General features: G+C 56.4%; 1 protein-coding gene across 18 annotated transcripts in view; it reads right to left on the reverse strand.

Annotated features, from left to right (window-relative positions):
- Window positions 1-7,028: 7,028 nt before the first annotated feature.
- GGT1 (gamma-glutamyltransferase 1) overlaps window positions 7,029-14,186 on the reverse strand; it is a 43,410-nt gene continuing 36,252 nt past the window's right edge. For 14 of the 18 annotated variants that reach the window (XM_050746113.1, XM_050746119.1, XM_050746118.1 and 11 more), the window contains 7 exons: window positions 13,873-14,030; window positions 11,989-12,138; window positions 11,345-11,481; window positions 8,385-8,572; window positions 8,044-8,171; window positions 7,636-7,943; window positions 7,029-7,331 (listed from right to left, as the gene is read on the reverse strand). In XM_050746113.1, coding sequence (XP_050602070.1) covers window positions 7,185-7,331; window positions 7,636-7,943; window positions 8,044-8,171; window positions 8,385-8,572; window positions 11,345-11,481; window positions 11,989-12,138; window positions 13,873-14,030 — 1,216 coding nt within the window. In that variant the 3' untranslated portion in view covers window positions 7,029-7,184. Of the gene's footprint in view, window positions 7,332-7,635; window positions 7,944-8,043; window positions 8,172-8,384; window positions 8,595-11,344; window positions 11,482-11,988; window positions 12,139-13,872; window positions 14,031-14,186 lie in introns of those variants that run through there. The other 4 variants (XM_050746123.1, XM_050746125.1, XM_050746124.1 and 1 more) reach the window with 2 other exon arrangements.

The raw sequence follows: 14,186 nt of genomic DNA on the forward strand, positions 1-14,186 counted from the left end.
TTAGCCGAGCATGGTGGCACATGCCTGTAATCCCAGCTACTCGGGAGGCTGAGGGAGGAGAATCGCTTGGACCCAGGAAGTGGAGGTTGCGGTGAGCCAAGATCGCGGCACTGCACTCCAGCCTGGGCAACAAGAGCAAAATTCCATCTCAAAAAAAAAAAGAAAAGAAGTTACTAGCTAGTTTCAGTATTACTTAACATCCAGGAAACTAGATGTAAAAGGTTTTTAGAGAAACTAAACCAATAGGTTATACATAGAGAGAGATTTATTTAGGAATTGGCTCACACGGTTGTGGGGACTAGCAAGTTTAAAATCTGTATGGCGAACCAGCAGCTTATAAATTCAGGTAAGAGTTGATCTCGAAGTCTGGAACCTAAAACCTGGAGAGCAGTCAGCAGGCCAGAAACTCAGGCAGGATTTACATGTTATAGTGTTAAAGCAGAATTCCTGCTTCTCTGGGAAACCTCAGTTTTACTTAAAGTCAACTGACTGTCAGCGTTAATCACATTGTTTTACCTAAAGTCAGCTGACTGTCAATGTTAATCACATCTATGAGATAACCTCCCAGCAAGATATTGAGAAGTATTTGACCAAACAACAGGGCATCATAGCTTAGCAAAGTTGACACATAAATTAACCATCAGGAGTGAATAGAATATCCAAAAAACAAAGTACTAGGGGTAGTATATCTTATATAGCTCTTATAATTATATAAAATATAGAATGAAGACATTAAGTTTTAGAACAAAAATATAAACTTTTATCTCTTTTTTTTTTTTTTTTTTTTTTTTGAGACCAAGTCTTGCTCTGTCACCCAGGCTGTAGTGCAGTGGTGCTATCTTGGCTCACTGCAACATTTGCCTCTTGGGTTCAAGTGATTCTCCTGTCTCAGACTCCCAAGTAGCTGGGATTACAGGCACCCGCTACCATGCCCAGCTAATTTTTGTATTTTCAGTAGAGACGGGGTTTCACCATGTTGCCCAGGCTAGTCTCCAACTCCTGACCTCAAGTGATCCACCCGCCTCGGCCTCCCAAAGTGCTGGGATTACAGGTGTGAGCCACCATGCTCAGCCAAAAATCACCTTTTTGACAAGGATCAAAACAGTCATTAAGCTGGAGATGACAGACCTCACTGTCACCATGCTCCTTTTGTATGTCTACTAGGCACGGTGCTGGGTCCACACTCACATAAGCCTTAGGAATCTGCTCCCGGGGTCTCTGGCTGTAGCAGAATCCCAGTAATAAAACCTGATGCTGAAAGAGTAGGAGACGGAAATTGCAGTGAGCCGAGATTGCGCCACTGCACTCCAGCCTGGTGACAGAGTGAGACACCATCTCAAAAAACAAACAAACAAAAAAAGAGCAGAAGAGACTGGACTCTGGGAGGGGCTGCTGGTGAGAGGTGAGCGCAGAGGGCAGAGATGGAGGCAGGAGCGTGGGCTTCTGGTGGCCCCAGCAGACCCTGCGGCAGCATGGCCAGGGGCCCCTGCAGGGAGGGATCTCGGCCAGGATGACGCTGCAGCAGACCTCTTCCTGAGGCCCCCAGCCAGCCCGGCCAGGGTCCCAGCGTCCAGTGACCCCTGTTCCGCAGCAGCAGCTGGGGCCAGCCCCAGGCTCTCTTCCACTCCCAGCTTCTGAAAACAGGAAGTGGAGAGAGTTGTTCGATAAAACACTGGGGCAAACCACATCCTCTCTCTTCACCAAGGGAGAGTTTGAGGGAGTGCCGGTGGAGGGAGCATTAGAGCAGAGACCCCTATCCAACCACTGACCCTCACGCACACAGCAGGGCATGCTACAGAGACCCCCAGACAGTCACTCAGAGAGACCCAGTAGGTCCAGACTCCACTCAGAGATCTGTGGCAGCAGGTCCCCACTCCCAAAGGCCACGTGCCCACGGTGGTCTCTGGTGCCTGAGACCCCAGTCTCATTTGCATCTGTGCAACTTTGAGTTTAAGTGGGTGCCACATCTCTGTATGTCCTCCTGAGCAGAGGAGGGGCACAGCCTCAGCAGGCATCAATCCCTCAAATCCCCTAGGAGCCACCCGGGAGACCAAGCAGTCACCAGGCTCTACTTGTCCCTGAGCTGCCATTCTCAGCCCTGTGGGAGGAGACAGAAAGCCATGAAGAGAAACCAAAGGACCAGGTCAGGAGGGGCTGGGGGTGTGGCATGAGCAATCAGGGCAGGGAAGGATGGACAGATGGGGGAATGGAGGGAGGAAGAAATGACTCAAAAGGTGAATGAATGAACAAAGAGAGAGAACGGCCACGCCTCCCTTGCTTTAGTTTACAAAGCACTGGGATCCTCCCAACGGACTGCAAGACAGAGCTTCTGGGAAGCAGACCAGGTGGCTGGCAGGGAGGGGAGGCTTGCCCCGGCTTTTGTGGGCCCAATGGCAGGCAGGGGGCAGGAAGGGGCGTCCTGTATGTGTCCTCTCTGCAGTGGCAGCAGCGGAGGCCTCCCTTGGGCTGGGTTTCCTGGAAGAGGGTCAGGAAACACCCGCCGTGGCCCCTCTCCACCACACCCTCATCCCGGACACCAAGTATCAGTCACTCAGCTCACGAGACCCAGGCCCTGACTCAGGGAGAGAGGATGTGAGGGGTGGGGCACCAGGCTCCCCAGGACAGAGAAACCTGAGATGTGGCCCCCAGCTGGAAGCTGGGGCAGACTGGCTGTGGCAGCATTGTGTGTACCCCAGCAGGCCAGTACCCACACAGGGAGCCTCTGAAGCCCTGCACCTATGACCCTGGGAGAAGACCCCAGCCTTGGAGAATTGGCCTCACTGAAGGGGCCTGTACTGGCCCCACCTGGGATGTGCAAATGGGTCTCCTGAATCCTGGAGCCAGGTGTGGACTCACACATGACTGTCCCTAAATCACCATCTGCCCCATGGCAGAGAGTGCCATGGTCCCAGGTGCCAAGGGCTAGAGGCATGGTCTGTCTGCATTCCCCACATGGACGTCTTGTAGTCACCAGCGTTCTGTCACCCCCTGCCACCTGTTCTGTGCAAGGGCCCTGAGGCTGCCTCCTTGTGCCCAAGCCCTGCAGGTGCTGAAGCCCACACACACACGGCTCCTGCTTCCTGGGCCGGTGCACTTGTACACACACGCACACACACACTCACACACGCACACATACATACACCCACACACACACGCACTTACACACCCACACATACACATACCCACAATCACACACATTCACACACACCCACACCCCTCCCACACAGTCACACTCACCCTCCCACACACACCCAAACACAATCACACACATTCACACACGCACACCCCCTGCACTCACTCTCACACATACACCCACACACACATACCCAAACACAATCACACACACCCACACACACATACACACACACCCAAACACAATCACACACATTCACACACCCCCACACCCCCCACTCACACACATACATACACACACACGCAATCACACACGAACGCCCACACACTCACACACTCAAACACACACGCCTTCTCCAGGAGGGGCTGGCTGCCAAAGGCCACCCAGCTCCCTCCCACGTCTCACTCACAGTCCAATATTTGAGCAGACCTTGGAGTCAGCAGCAACAGTAGCGTGGGCAAAGGCCTGGGGGCCACAGGGAGTCTGGTGGCGAGAGAGGACCACAGCCAGCACAGTGACAGCCAGCCCCAGCCCCAGCCCCAGCAGCACCAGGCTGACCAAGGCCCCACAGCCCCGGGCCATGGCTCTGTGGCCCAGGAGGAGAGGGGAGGCCGGTGGGCCGACACAGGGACAGATGGGTGGGCAGATGGATGGACAAGAAGATGCACAGATAGAATCAAAGGTAATTGGACAGATGGACAAATAGGTGGGGCCACAGATAGACAAGAAGATGGATCGACAGACAGGCCAGATTGCTGGACAGAGAGGACAGTAAGAGAAAGATGGTCAGATAGACAACGGGACAGAGATGGGCTTATAGATGGGTGGACAGGCAGGTCTGAAAAGCGGGCTGCCAGGTGAATGGGTAGACGGCTGGCAGCTGGCAGCTGTGGCGAGCTGCCGCCCTCCCCAGGTACACACTACAGAGTGGCCAAACTTATGCCTCAACTTCTAGTTTTCAGCTCCTGCTTGTTCCTGGCAGGAGGCCAGGCACCAAAGTGTCTGAAGGGAGTTTTCCTTCCCTAGAGGAGCCAGCTGCTGTGCTAACTCCCTCACTGCTGGTAGGACCCAAGGCCCCACCTGCCACTAATCAGAGCCCAGGGTCACACTGTCCCAATGTGCAGGAGAACTTGGTGCCTGCTGCACTGTGGTTGTCAAGTGGGGGCAGAGCTCCCAGGAATCTCCGCACCATTCCCGGGGTTCCCGGCAGCTCCGGGAAAGCAGAGCTGGGGCTGCTCAACTATCTCCCCTGGATCCAGCAAGGCTGCCCCTCTCTGAGAGTGGAGCCCCACTCCCCAGTTCCCATCTCTATCCCCTAACCCTCTCTGCATGGCCCAGCACAGGCAATATTGAAGTGGAACTGAACAGAGACCGAGGGAGGGGGACAAAAGGTGGTGTCACTTAAAACTTGGGTTCAAGTCCCTATGCTTCTGCAGCCTGGTTTGGGTTCCACAACCCCCTAAGGATGACCAAGGGCTTCTCAGTCCGCAGAGAGGACAGGGGGACTTGACAGCATCAAACGCTGGTGACTACAAGACGTCCATGTGGGGAATGCAGACAGACCATGCCTCTAGCCCTTGGCACCTGGGACTATCCATCCCTGGGACTTGCTGTCCTGGAAATGCAGCGTGGGCCTCCAGGGAGGGAGGCTGTGCCGCCTAGGTGCCACGCCCTGCCTGCAGCTCTTCCCCACCCTGGCTACGGGACTGCTTCCCTGAATCCAAATCCGCTATTACTGTGCTGGCAGCGCAGCCTCTCTGGGGACACTGGCCTGGCCCTGTTCTCCCCAGCCCTCAGGGTGCCTAACCGGGAGGCAGCCAGGGGAGTGAGGACCCACTGAGGGGCTCTGTTGACCAGGCTCAGCAGGGGTGCAGGTGATGTGGGTTGGAATCCTTCACACATGGCTCCTCCAGTCCTCCACACTTCCTTCCCAGCTGAGCACTGCCTGCTCCAGATGTCTACACCTGGAGTCTGGGACGCCCAACTGGGCAGCAGAGAAACTGAGGCACAGAGACAGACTGTGTCCTTACAGGCCACACAGCCTGCCAGGTCCCAATGTCCCAGCCAGAGCCCCTGGTCAGCCTGGGCTGGAGTGGTTGTTTACAGGCAGACTGTTCCCACGGCTGCCTTTCGTAGTGGGGGCCTGTGGACGCCTCCTCCCAACCCGACCCGACTCCCAAGTCTCAGTGACTTTGCTCAACCAGGAGCCGAAGTGCATTCCTGGGCTCAGGCCAGCCCACTCACTCACCCGCTGCAGTCCTGGAAGCCCAGAGGTCAGGGCAGCAGGAACAGTGGAGACAGCAGCGGAGGGGACGTCCCCCCTCCTCTCCCCACCACCCTGGTCAGGCAGAGGCCAGGGTGCAGGGACCGCCTGAGCAAAGGCCCAGGGAAAGGAATGCGTGTCATTCCGGTTTTGGACTGAGGCACAGCCAGGGAGGTCCCTGAATGTGCTTCCTCAGGAAATGATGGGGGAAGGGACAATGAGAATGAAGGAGAGGATTTAAGTCTCCCACCCCCACCAAGGTAGTCCTGGGCTGAGCCCCATGGGACCTGGAGAACCAGGGTGAACCCCACCAGTGCTTCGGGTCCAGGAAGCCTCATGGCCAGCTCCCACTTCTCTTGCTGCTGTGCAACCCAGAGCAAGGCCTGCCCCTCCAGCCTCAGTCTTCTCCCCTGCAAACGGGGCCACGGCCTTTCCTTTCAGGCCAAAATAAGGATTGAGGCCGCGTGCAGTGACTCATCCCTAAAGTAATCCCCAAAGTAATCCTAGCACTTTGGAGGCCAAGCTGGGAGGACTGCTTGAAGTCAAGAGTTTAAGACCAGCCTGGTCAACATAGTGAGACCCCATCTCTATTTGTTCAAATAAAATTTTTTTTAAAAATTAAATACATAAAATAAGGATTGAGGAGTGATGTGTACACCAGTTGAGCCCACCTCCATCTCACCCCTGGGGAGCCCCAGGGACACAGCCCTCCAGGGCTTAGACCCGGTGGTACTCAACTCCGCAGGCACAAAACCCTGTTTGTCTGTGGGCCCTTTGGTATCACCAGGTTTTCGGGGCTTCTAAAGGAGAGCCCCGACCTGGCTTCACCTGGGCCCTGGCCCCAGTGCCCCTGGTGATACCCAGATGCTGGGCTGTGATCACCGCCTCCCACCAGCCCACCTCCACCAGCCTTTCCCAGAACCCTGCCCCAGGTGTTGGAACGGTGCTCGGAGGAGGGAGCAGGCCCCGAGGGAGGCCGGGAGGGGCTGCCAGTGGTGAAGGCTGCTGTGTCTAGCTGTTCCCTTCCAGACCCACTCCCTCTGGGCTGCGTCCCCAGCTGGTCCAAGCCCTGATCCCTGGAATCTGGGGACCTCTTCCCATTTGCTGTTCCCTGAAAACCAGGCCTCCCTCTGGAGAGGGTCACAAGCTTGGGTTTCACTCTGGGCTTATACTTGGAAACCCCCCAGGGGCTTGGCTCTGACTAAGATGTTTTCCTCTAGCGTGATGCCCAATTCCCATTCCTTGGAACTCAGCTTCACCTCCCGTGTCATTAGCAGGATGAGTTGGATGCCCATGGGTCTGAGAAGGTGCCCAGGTTCCCAGCATCAGCTGGCCACCCACTGCCTAAGAAAGCACCAGGGGCGCGGCACCCCCTGGTGGCTAGTCCTAGGTGTCACTGTGCAGCCCCAATAAGGGAGCACCTGGCCCCAAAGTCCAATGGATCAGGGTGGGAAGGGGCAGGGGTTGGCATGGACCTTCCCCTGGTCCCTAGCCACGCACCTGGCTCTCCCCACGCTGAAGATACTGAGGCTAGTTCCAGCGACCGCAGTGTGAAGATCTCCGAATCCCACCTCTCCATTCCTCCCCAGCCAGATGGTTCCATTTCACACACAATACACTGAGGCCCAGAGAGTGGGGAGCCAGGCCAGGGAGGCTGCCTGGAGCCTGACACAGTGGCCTCATTTATTGTGATGCTCTACCACTCACAGGGGACACCAAAGTCCCCTTCCTGGTCCTGGTGAGTATCTTGTCCCTGGATTGCTGGTCAGCTTTGTCCACCCCAAGCACTCAGTAACCAGCAGGCTCCCCGCCTTTCCTGGAGTCTGAGGCAGCTGCCCAGCCACCAGGTGTGTGGACGACAGCTTGCACCACAGCGATGAAGGTGGATGCGATCTCAGTGTCATGGTGCCGGGTTTCCAGGGCTGCAGTCACTGCCTGGGGGTGGGAGGAGACAGGAAGCCTGAGCAGGGTTCCAGATGCCACCTGAACCATGCCTGTGTGGTCACAGGCCTCAGCCCAGGTGGTGCCATTTTGGGCCAGGTCATCAGGAAGAGCAGGTTGGGGCCTGCTGGGTCTCACTGGAGCAGGTGGCTTGGCCCTCATGGCACAGGGGCTCCAGATGGCCCAGGCACCAGAGAGAGGACACCAACCATTGTCCACTCCATGATGATCCAGGCCTCCAGTCCAGGATGCCCTGGGACCCCACACCGTGACTCAGTTTCTCCAACCCCCAGCGCACCTGGTCAATGTTTCTCTCCACTGTTGTGACGTTGGGTAGAAGCTGGTTGTGCAGCCGGGGCTCCTCCACGGCCCGCTTCACGTCATAGCCGAACCAGAGGTTGTAGATGATTGCCTGGGGCATGGGAGTGTGATCAGCATGGCCTGGGGGCTGTGCAGGGTGGGCAGCGCCAGGGAGAAAAGGGGTGACACATACCAGTGCAGTGGCCGTGGTGATCTGCGTGCCCCCAGAAGCTCCCACCACCATCCGGACCTGGCCGTCCTGGCCCACCATGATCGTTGGACACATGGACGAGAGCGGCTGCTTCCCTGTGGCCGACGGGAGAAGGCGGGGATGCTGGTTAGCTGCCTGCCCAGGACACCCCCCCTCTCCACCCCACCCCCCCACCCCCAGACCTCCACCCCATACCTGGCTGGATGAAATTGGCAGGTGAGGGGGGCACCCCAAACTGATTGGTGATGCTGGGAGAGCTGAAGTCATCCATTTCATCATTGAACAGGATCCCGCTGACTGGGGAGCGGACCTTGGAGCCAAAGCTACCGCCCAGCCAGGTCAGACAGCGCCTGACCTCGCCCAACCCAACCTGGGCTCAAACTTACTCCCTGAGAGGCCCAGGATAAGCTACCAAGGTCGGGCCTCAGTTTCCCACCAGGAAAAGGGGTGATGGAGCCACCTTACTGGATAAGTGGGCAGTCCCTGGACCACATGCCCCTGGCCCTGTCCCACCCAGGCGGCCCAGCTGCCCCTACTAGAGGTTGATGGTGCTGGTGGCGGACACAGCACTGCCGTCCTCTGCGACGACAGACAGGTGGGCAGTGCCCCCATCATCCGGTGTGTAGAACTCGGGTTTGTAGTAGGAGATCGGGTGAGTGGTATCATCAGAGATCTGGGCCCGGAGCTGGGCAGCGAAGAACTCGGAGGTCATGTTGCGGACCACCTGCCGAGACCCCAGAGCTGGCCTGAGGAGGTGGGGAGGGAGGGTGGGGAGGGGGCACAGGTCTCAGAAGGCCCCCGACTGTGGCTCTGACCACAACCCTCTGGCACCCACAGCCTTCCGTGGCTCCCCAGGGCCCAAGGGCAGGCCCAGCACCTTGCATGACCAGTCTGACTCTCTGTCTCTGTCGCCTTCCAGCAACTCTGAATGTCTGTCTGGCCCTCAGCCTCCAGACCCTTGCCACATTCAATCACTCATTCACTCATGCAAAAAATATTTCTAGAGTTCGCACTGCATGCCTGGCACTGGAAAATCAACAGGGAACAGACACTTAGGTCCCTGCCCTCACGCCAAGAAAAACAAATGCACACGGGGAAATTGCTGAAGCCACAAGCCAGGTAAGGGGAATCAAGAGGCATGAGGTATGGGTAGAGTGGTCAGGGAGGGCTTCTCAGAGGAGGCAACATGTGAAAAGAGCCTGGAATGCGGCCTTAATGGTCAGTGCAAAGGCCCTGAGGCAGGCGGTATAGCCTGGTAAGCGATAGGCAGAGAGTGAATGGGGTCGGGGGAGAAGAAGATGAAGATGCAGGCTGGGGCCCATCCCACAGGACCTCCTAGGTCCCTTAGTGACTGGCTTTTGCTCTGTGCCACGCAGGCTTTGGGCAGAGGAATGAGCAGGCTGGGGAGTGTTTTCACAGGGTCCCTCTGGCAGTTGTGAGGGGGATAAAGATAAAGCCCAAAGGGGAGGCTGCGGGTATCAACCAGGCAAGAGATGATGGCCTGGGTGGGAGAAAGAGAAGAATTGAGGATGGCGCCAACTAGGGAGGCAAATCTTGCAGAAGGGGCAGGTTTGGGGACGGTCAGGAGCTTGCCTTTGGATGCTTCATCAGACCTGAAGAGCATGGGCGCATGTATAAGCATGGGTGCACCGGCAAGGGCGGGCTGAGGGATGAATATGGAGGTATTGACATTGAGAGGCTGCTGGATGCCACGAGCCTGGCCAAGGTCCCCAAGGCCGTGGCGAGGAGGAGATGAGGAGGTGAAGGAGGAGACAGAGAGGATGGGCCCTGAAGGCTGAAGAAAATGCCTCAGGAGAGTTTCAGCAACACCCCCACAGATTAGCAATCGCAGGGCAAGGTGCTCTGTCTGAATCTGCCCCTAAGGAAACAGAAAGGCAAATAGGATGTGGGACATCTTCCAGACCACTGCCCTGGGCTTTAAAAATCAACAAAACAGGTCGAGCACTGTGGTTCACACCTGTAAGCCCAGCGCTTTGGGAGGCTGAGGTGGGAGGATCGTTTGAGCCCAGGAGTTTGAGACCAGTCTGGGCAATGTGGCAAGACCCTATCTAAAAAAAAATACAAAAATTAGCCACGTTTGGTGGCATGTGCCTGTGGTCCCAGCTGCTTGTAGGGGCTGAAGTGGGAGGATTGCTTGAGCCCTGGAGGTTGAGGCTGCAGTGAGCTGAGATCACACCACTGCACTCCAACCTGGATGACAGAGACTCTGTGTCCAAACAAAAACACAACAGAAACAAAACAGCCAAGGGAGCCTACTGTAGGTAAAGAGAAGGGACAGCAGGTTGTGTCACCCCAGCATCCTGCTGTGGTATGTTCAAGTCTCACTCTTGAGACACACCCTGAGGTGTGACATCAGCAACCTACTGTCAAATCCCTCAGAAAAACACGAATCCCAATAGACGTGGGTGGAGACGGAGAGAGAGGAAATCCAGCAGAAACGTCCACACTGCGGACTCTAGGGAAAGGGAACATTGACACTTGGATGGTTTGGGTTTTTTTTTAACATTTTCGTAGGTGTGAAAATTTGCAAAATGAAAACTCAAGGAGAGTGTGGTGAGCTGTGTGAGATGCTGTTGAGTGGGGCCTGATGGGGAAACTGAGGCTGGATGTGGCAATCTGGTGGTATGGGGATAGAGCAGGGGAGGGGACACCCTGAAGGGAGAGAGGACATAGCCCAGCCATGTTTGCTGTAAGGGGAGCAGAGGACAGAAGGAGGCAGCAGATGGAAGTTTCTAGAGCTACAAGAGCTGCCTTTCTTTTGGGAATAATCCGTTATAAAGAAGTAAATGGTCAGAGGCAGAGAGGAGCATTGTAGGAACAGTGCCCTGAGCCAGCGTGTGGATGGAAGAGCTGGCCTTAGCTAAAAGGGAGGGCAGAGGGACACACTGTAGTGGCCCTGTCCCCTCAAAGAGACAAGACACCAGGTCACTGGCTACAGCAGGAGTCAGAGGTGCAGAATGCTCATGGGGAAAGAGAAGACACCACCCGGGCAGCTGAGGCCCCTCCGGGGAGGTCCCTGGTCAGTGTGGAGGGGTCTGCAGGTCTGCCCGGGAATGCCAAGGACCCGAGTAGGTAAGGAGGGATGTGAGGATCCTCAGCGGGAAGGGATATGACAGGGTCTCACAGGGACCCAGCATGGAGCACTCCCTTTCACCTGTCCTTCTCCTCATGCCCGAGGGCTGCAATGCCCCCATGCGTTCCTCATCTCAGCACTGAGCTCGAGAACCACAGCATGTGCAAAGCACTTGAGGTAGGAGTGTGGCCACTAATTCCCCACACTGTCAGTTCTGTGGGGCAGAGGCCAAGACCCGGGGTCACCGACCAGTCCATCTGAGCACACAGTAGGCCCGCAATCAAAGTTTGTGGCAGGAATGGATTCATAAAGCATATGTGAGGCTGCAGCCGCCCTGGGGAGCCCACCTGATGCCTCTACAGCAGGCCCCACACCTAGAGTGGGCCAGCCTCTGCCCCTTACCTCAGTCACATCCACAAACTTGGGGTCCCCAAGCAGGGTCCTCTTGGCATAGGCAAACCGGAAAGCCTCTACGATGCGGTGGTACGTTAGGCCCTTCTGCTCCGGGGTCTCCACGCTCGCCCGGGAGAAGTTGTACCCTGGTTGATCAGAACCAGGTGCACGTTGCTGAGCCCCAGAGGATCTGAGGGACTCAGAGGGTGAACACCTTCCTCAGCCACTTTGCCCACCTCAAGGAGCATTTAATAACCAATAGCAGCAGCTGCTTCAGAAGGCTGTGGTGAGAGTGAAGTAAGGTGAAGGCTCCCCAACCTGGATCTCACGTCACGCATCAGCTCTGGCTACGAAATGACCAAGTGGCAGGGCCACCCACTGGACCAGGGATGCCCTCTGGACCAAGCCCTGCAGCCCTGAGCTCCTGTACCTCTCTCCGTCCTGATGACTCCTGTTCCTCCTCCAACCCTCGAGCATTGCCCACTTCAGCCCTGTGGCTCTGCACTGCCTCCTTCAGGACATGGTGAGCTGTGACACAGGAGCACTCCCTGGGAGCTCAGTGATGCAAAGACGTGGCATGGGGGCCAGCAGAGCTGCAGCAGGGGTGGGGCGTGTCATGGGTCCTACCACAGGGCTGTGACATGACCACTCACCTTTAAGGATGTTGAGGATGAGGGCCAGCACGGGCCCGCTGAGCGGCGCGCTGGGCATGTACAGCACCACATCTCCCAGGCTGATGTTCAGCGGATGCTCAATCAGCTCAGCGCGGTAGTTGTTCAGGTCCTCGGCTGTCACAATGCCCCCTGCAATGGGACAGCAGCTCGAATGGGCGCTGGGAAGGGGCTGCACCCTTGTGTGGAGGATGGAGCTGCACCAGTGGTGTTGGGGGCAGGCATGGCTGCACCATAGTGGTGGGGAAAAGCCTGAACCTACCAGGGAGGACAGAGTGTACTACTGGAGGCGTGGGACTGTGCCCTGGGAGGGGGCCACAGGCAACCTTGCCCCCTTGGGAACCTCACTCGCTCTTGAACTCCTGTCTCCCTGACACTGCTCACCACCCCACAGCTGGGCTGGGGCCACCTGCCCTCTGCCTGCTTGGCTTACTGGCTTCTTGTCTGCCTTCTCTCCTCTATGGCCAAACAGTGTTTTCCTTTTTCTTTTTTAGAGATAGGATCTTGCTCTGTCACCCAGGCTGGAGTGCAGTGGCTTAATCACAGCCTTGAACTCCTGGGCTCAAGTGATCCTCCAGCAGATCCTCCCCAGTAGCTGAGGCTAAAGGTGGCACCACCACACTCAGCAAATTTTAATTTTGTTGTAGGGTCTTGCTGTATTTCTTTTCAGTATGCTTTGAATTTTTTGTTTTCTGGTTCCCCAGCCCCACCCCCACTATATTTATGTAGAGTGTCAATATGTTTTTTGTAGTCTCACTATGTTGCCCAGGCTTGTCATGGACTTCTGGCCTCAACTTCTACCTCAGCCTCCCAAAGTGTTGGGATTACAGGTGTGAGACACCAAGCTTGGCCTCAGAGGGCCTTTTCTTTCTTTCTTTTTTTTTTTTTTTTTTTTTTGAGACGGAGTATCTGTGGAGTGCAGTGGTGCAATCTTGGCTCACTGCAACCTCAGCCTCCCGGGTTCTAGCAATTCTCCTGCCGTGGCCTCCCAAGTAGCTGGGATTAAAGGCACAACCCACCATGCCCGACTAATTTTGTATTTTTAGTAGAGACAGGGTTTCACCATGTTGGCCAGACTGGTCTTGAACTCCTGACGTCAGGTGATCCACCTGCCTCGGCCTCCCAAAGTGCTGGGATTACAGACGTGAGCCACCGCGCCCAGCTCAGAGGGCCTTTTCTAAGTGGAGAATTCCTGCCGGTGTCCCTGCTGCTTGGCCTCTTCTCCTCATGATGAATGGATAAAGGGAGGGAGGGAGGCTCTTAATTCTCCTGGAGTCAGCTCCAGACAGACAGGGTATTGGCATGCTAATTTCCAGCCTCAGTGGTAAAGGTCGACACACTAGTCATCCTTCTCCATGAAACAGTGACAAAAATTACCTGAAGAAAGTCACAGCCAAGCTCCAGGCCCCTGCCCCACAAAGCCCCTTCCCCATGCCTCTCTCAAGGTGACCCTCATCCCTTGTAACCCTCTTGGTGAATCAAAGCCCCCTCTCCCTGGGCCTTAGCCCAGCTGCTCCTCTGCTAGGAATCCCTTCCTTTCTCTGCCTAACAAAGTTATCTGCAGCCCAGCCACCACCTCCTCCAAGTCCTCCTGGATCTTCAGGCCGTATTCTAGTGCTTCCCTAGCCCTGGCTCTTGCCTACACCTGCATTTACCCCACCAGGGGCTTGCTCTCCTGGACCGCAAGGCCTCTCTTGGCTTTGACATACCCAGGAGCTGTGAACCCACATGGCCGGCCACTGACACTCCTCCACGAGGAACTTCCTGCAGGCTCAGGCAGGACAGGAAGACCCCAGGGCTCTGGGCCACAGCTCAGGGTTTCCACTGCAGGGTTCCTCACCCAGGCCCCTGAGGTTACCCACTCACCGGCTGCCTGGATGTCCTTCACAATCTGGGCCGTGAGGCTGCCATTGTAGAAGGCCTGGGCACCCTCGATGGCCAGCGTCTCGTAGGTGTCAGCCAGCCGCGGCAGGGTCAGTCTCTCCCCCTCCCGAAGCACCTTTCCATCCCGGCAGAACACCTCACTGGGGCAGAGGGGGCTCACGTGAGGAAGCAGGTGGGATGGACTCAGCTAGACCACCCCCCACACCTGCCCACACAGGAGAACGGAACAAAGCTGGGGCAGCACCTGTCACAGGTTGGTGGCTCTGTCACTCAGCACTCATCCTCCCAATGTCCCT

This window comes from Macaca thibetana, chromosome 10, assembly GCF_024542745.1.
Source record: "Macaca thibetana thibetana isolate TM-01 chromosome 10, ASM2454274v1, whole genome shotgun sequence".
Classification (NCBI taxonomy): Eukaryota; Metazoa; Chordata; class Mammalia; order Primates; family Cercopithecidae; genus Macaca; species Macaca thibetana.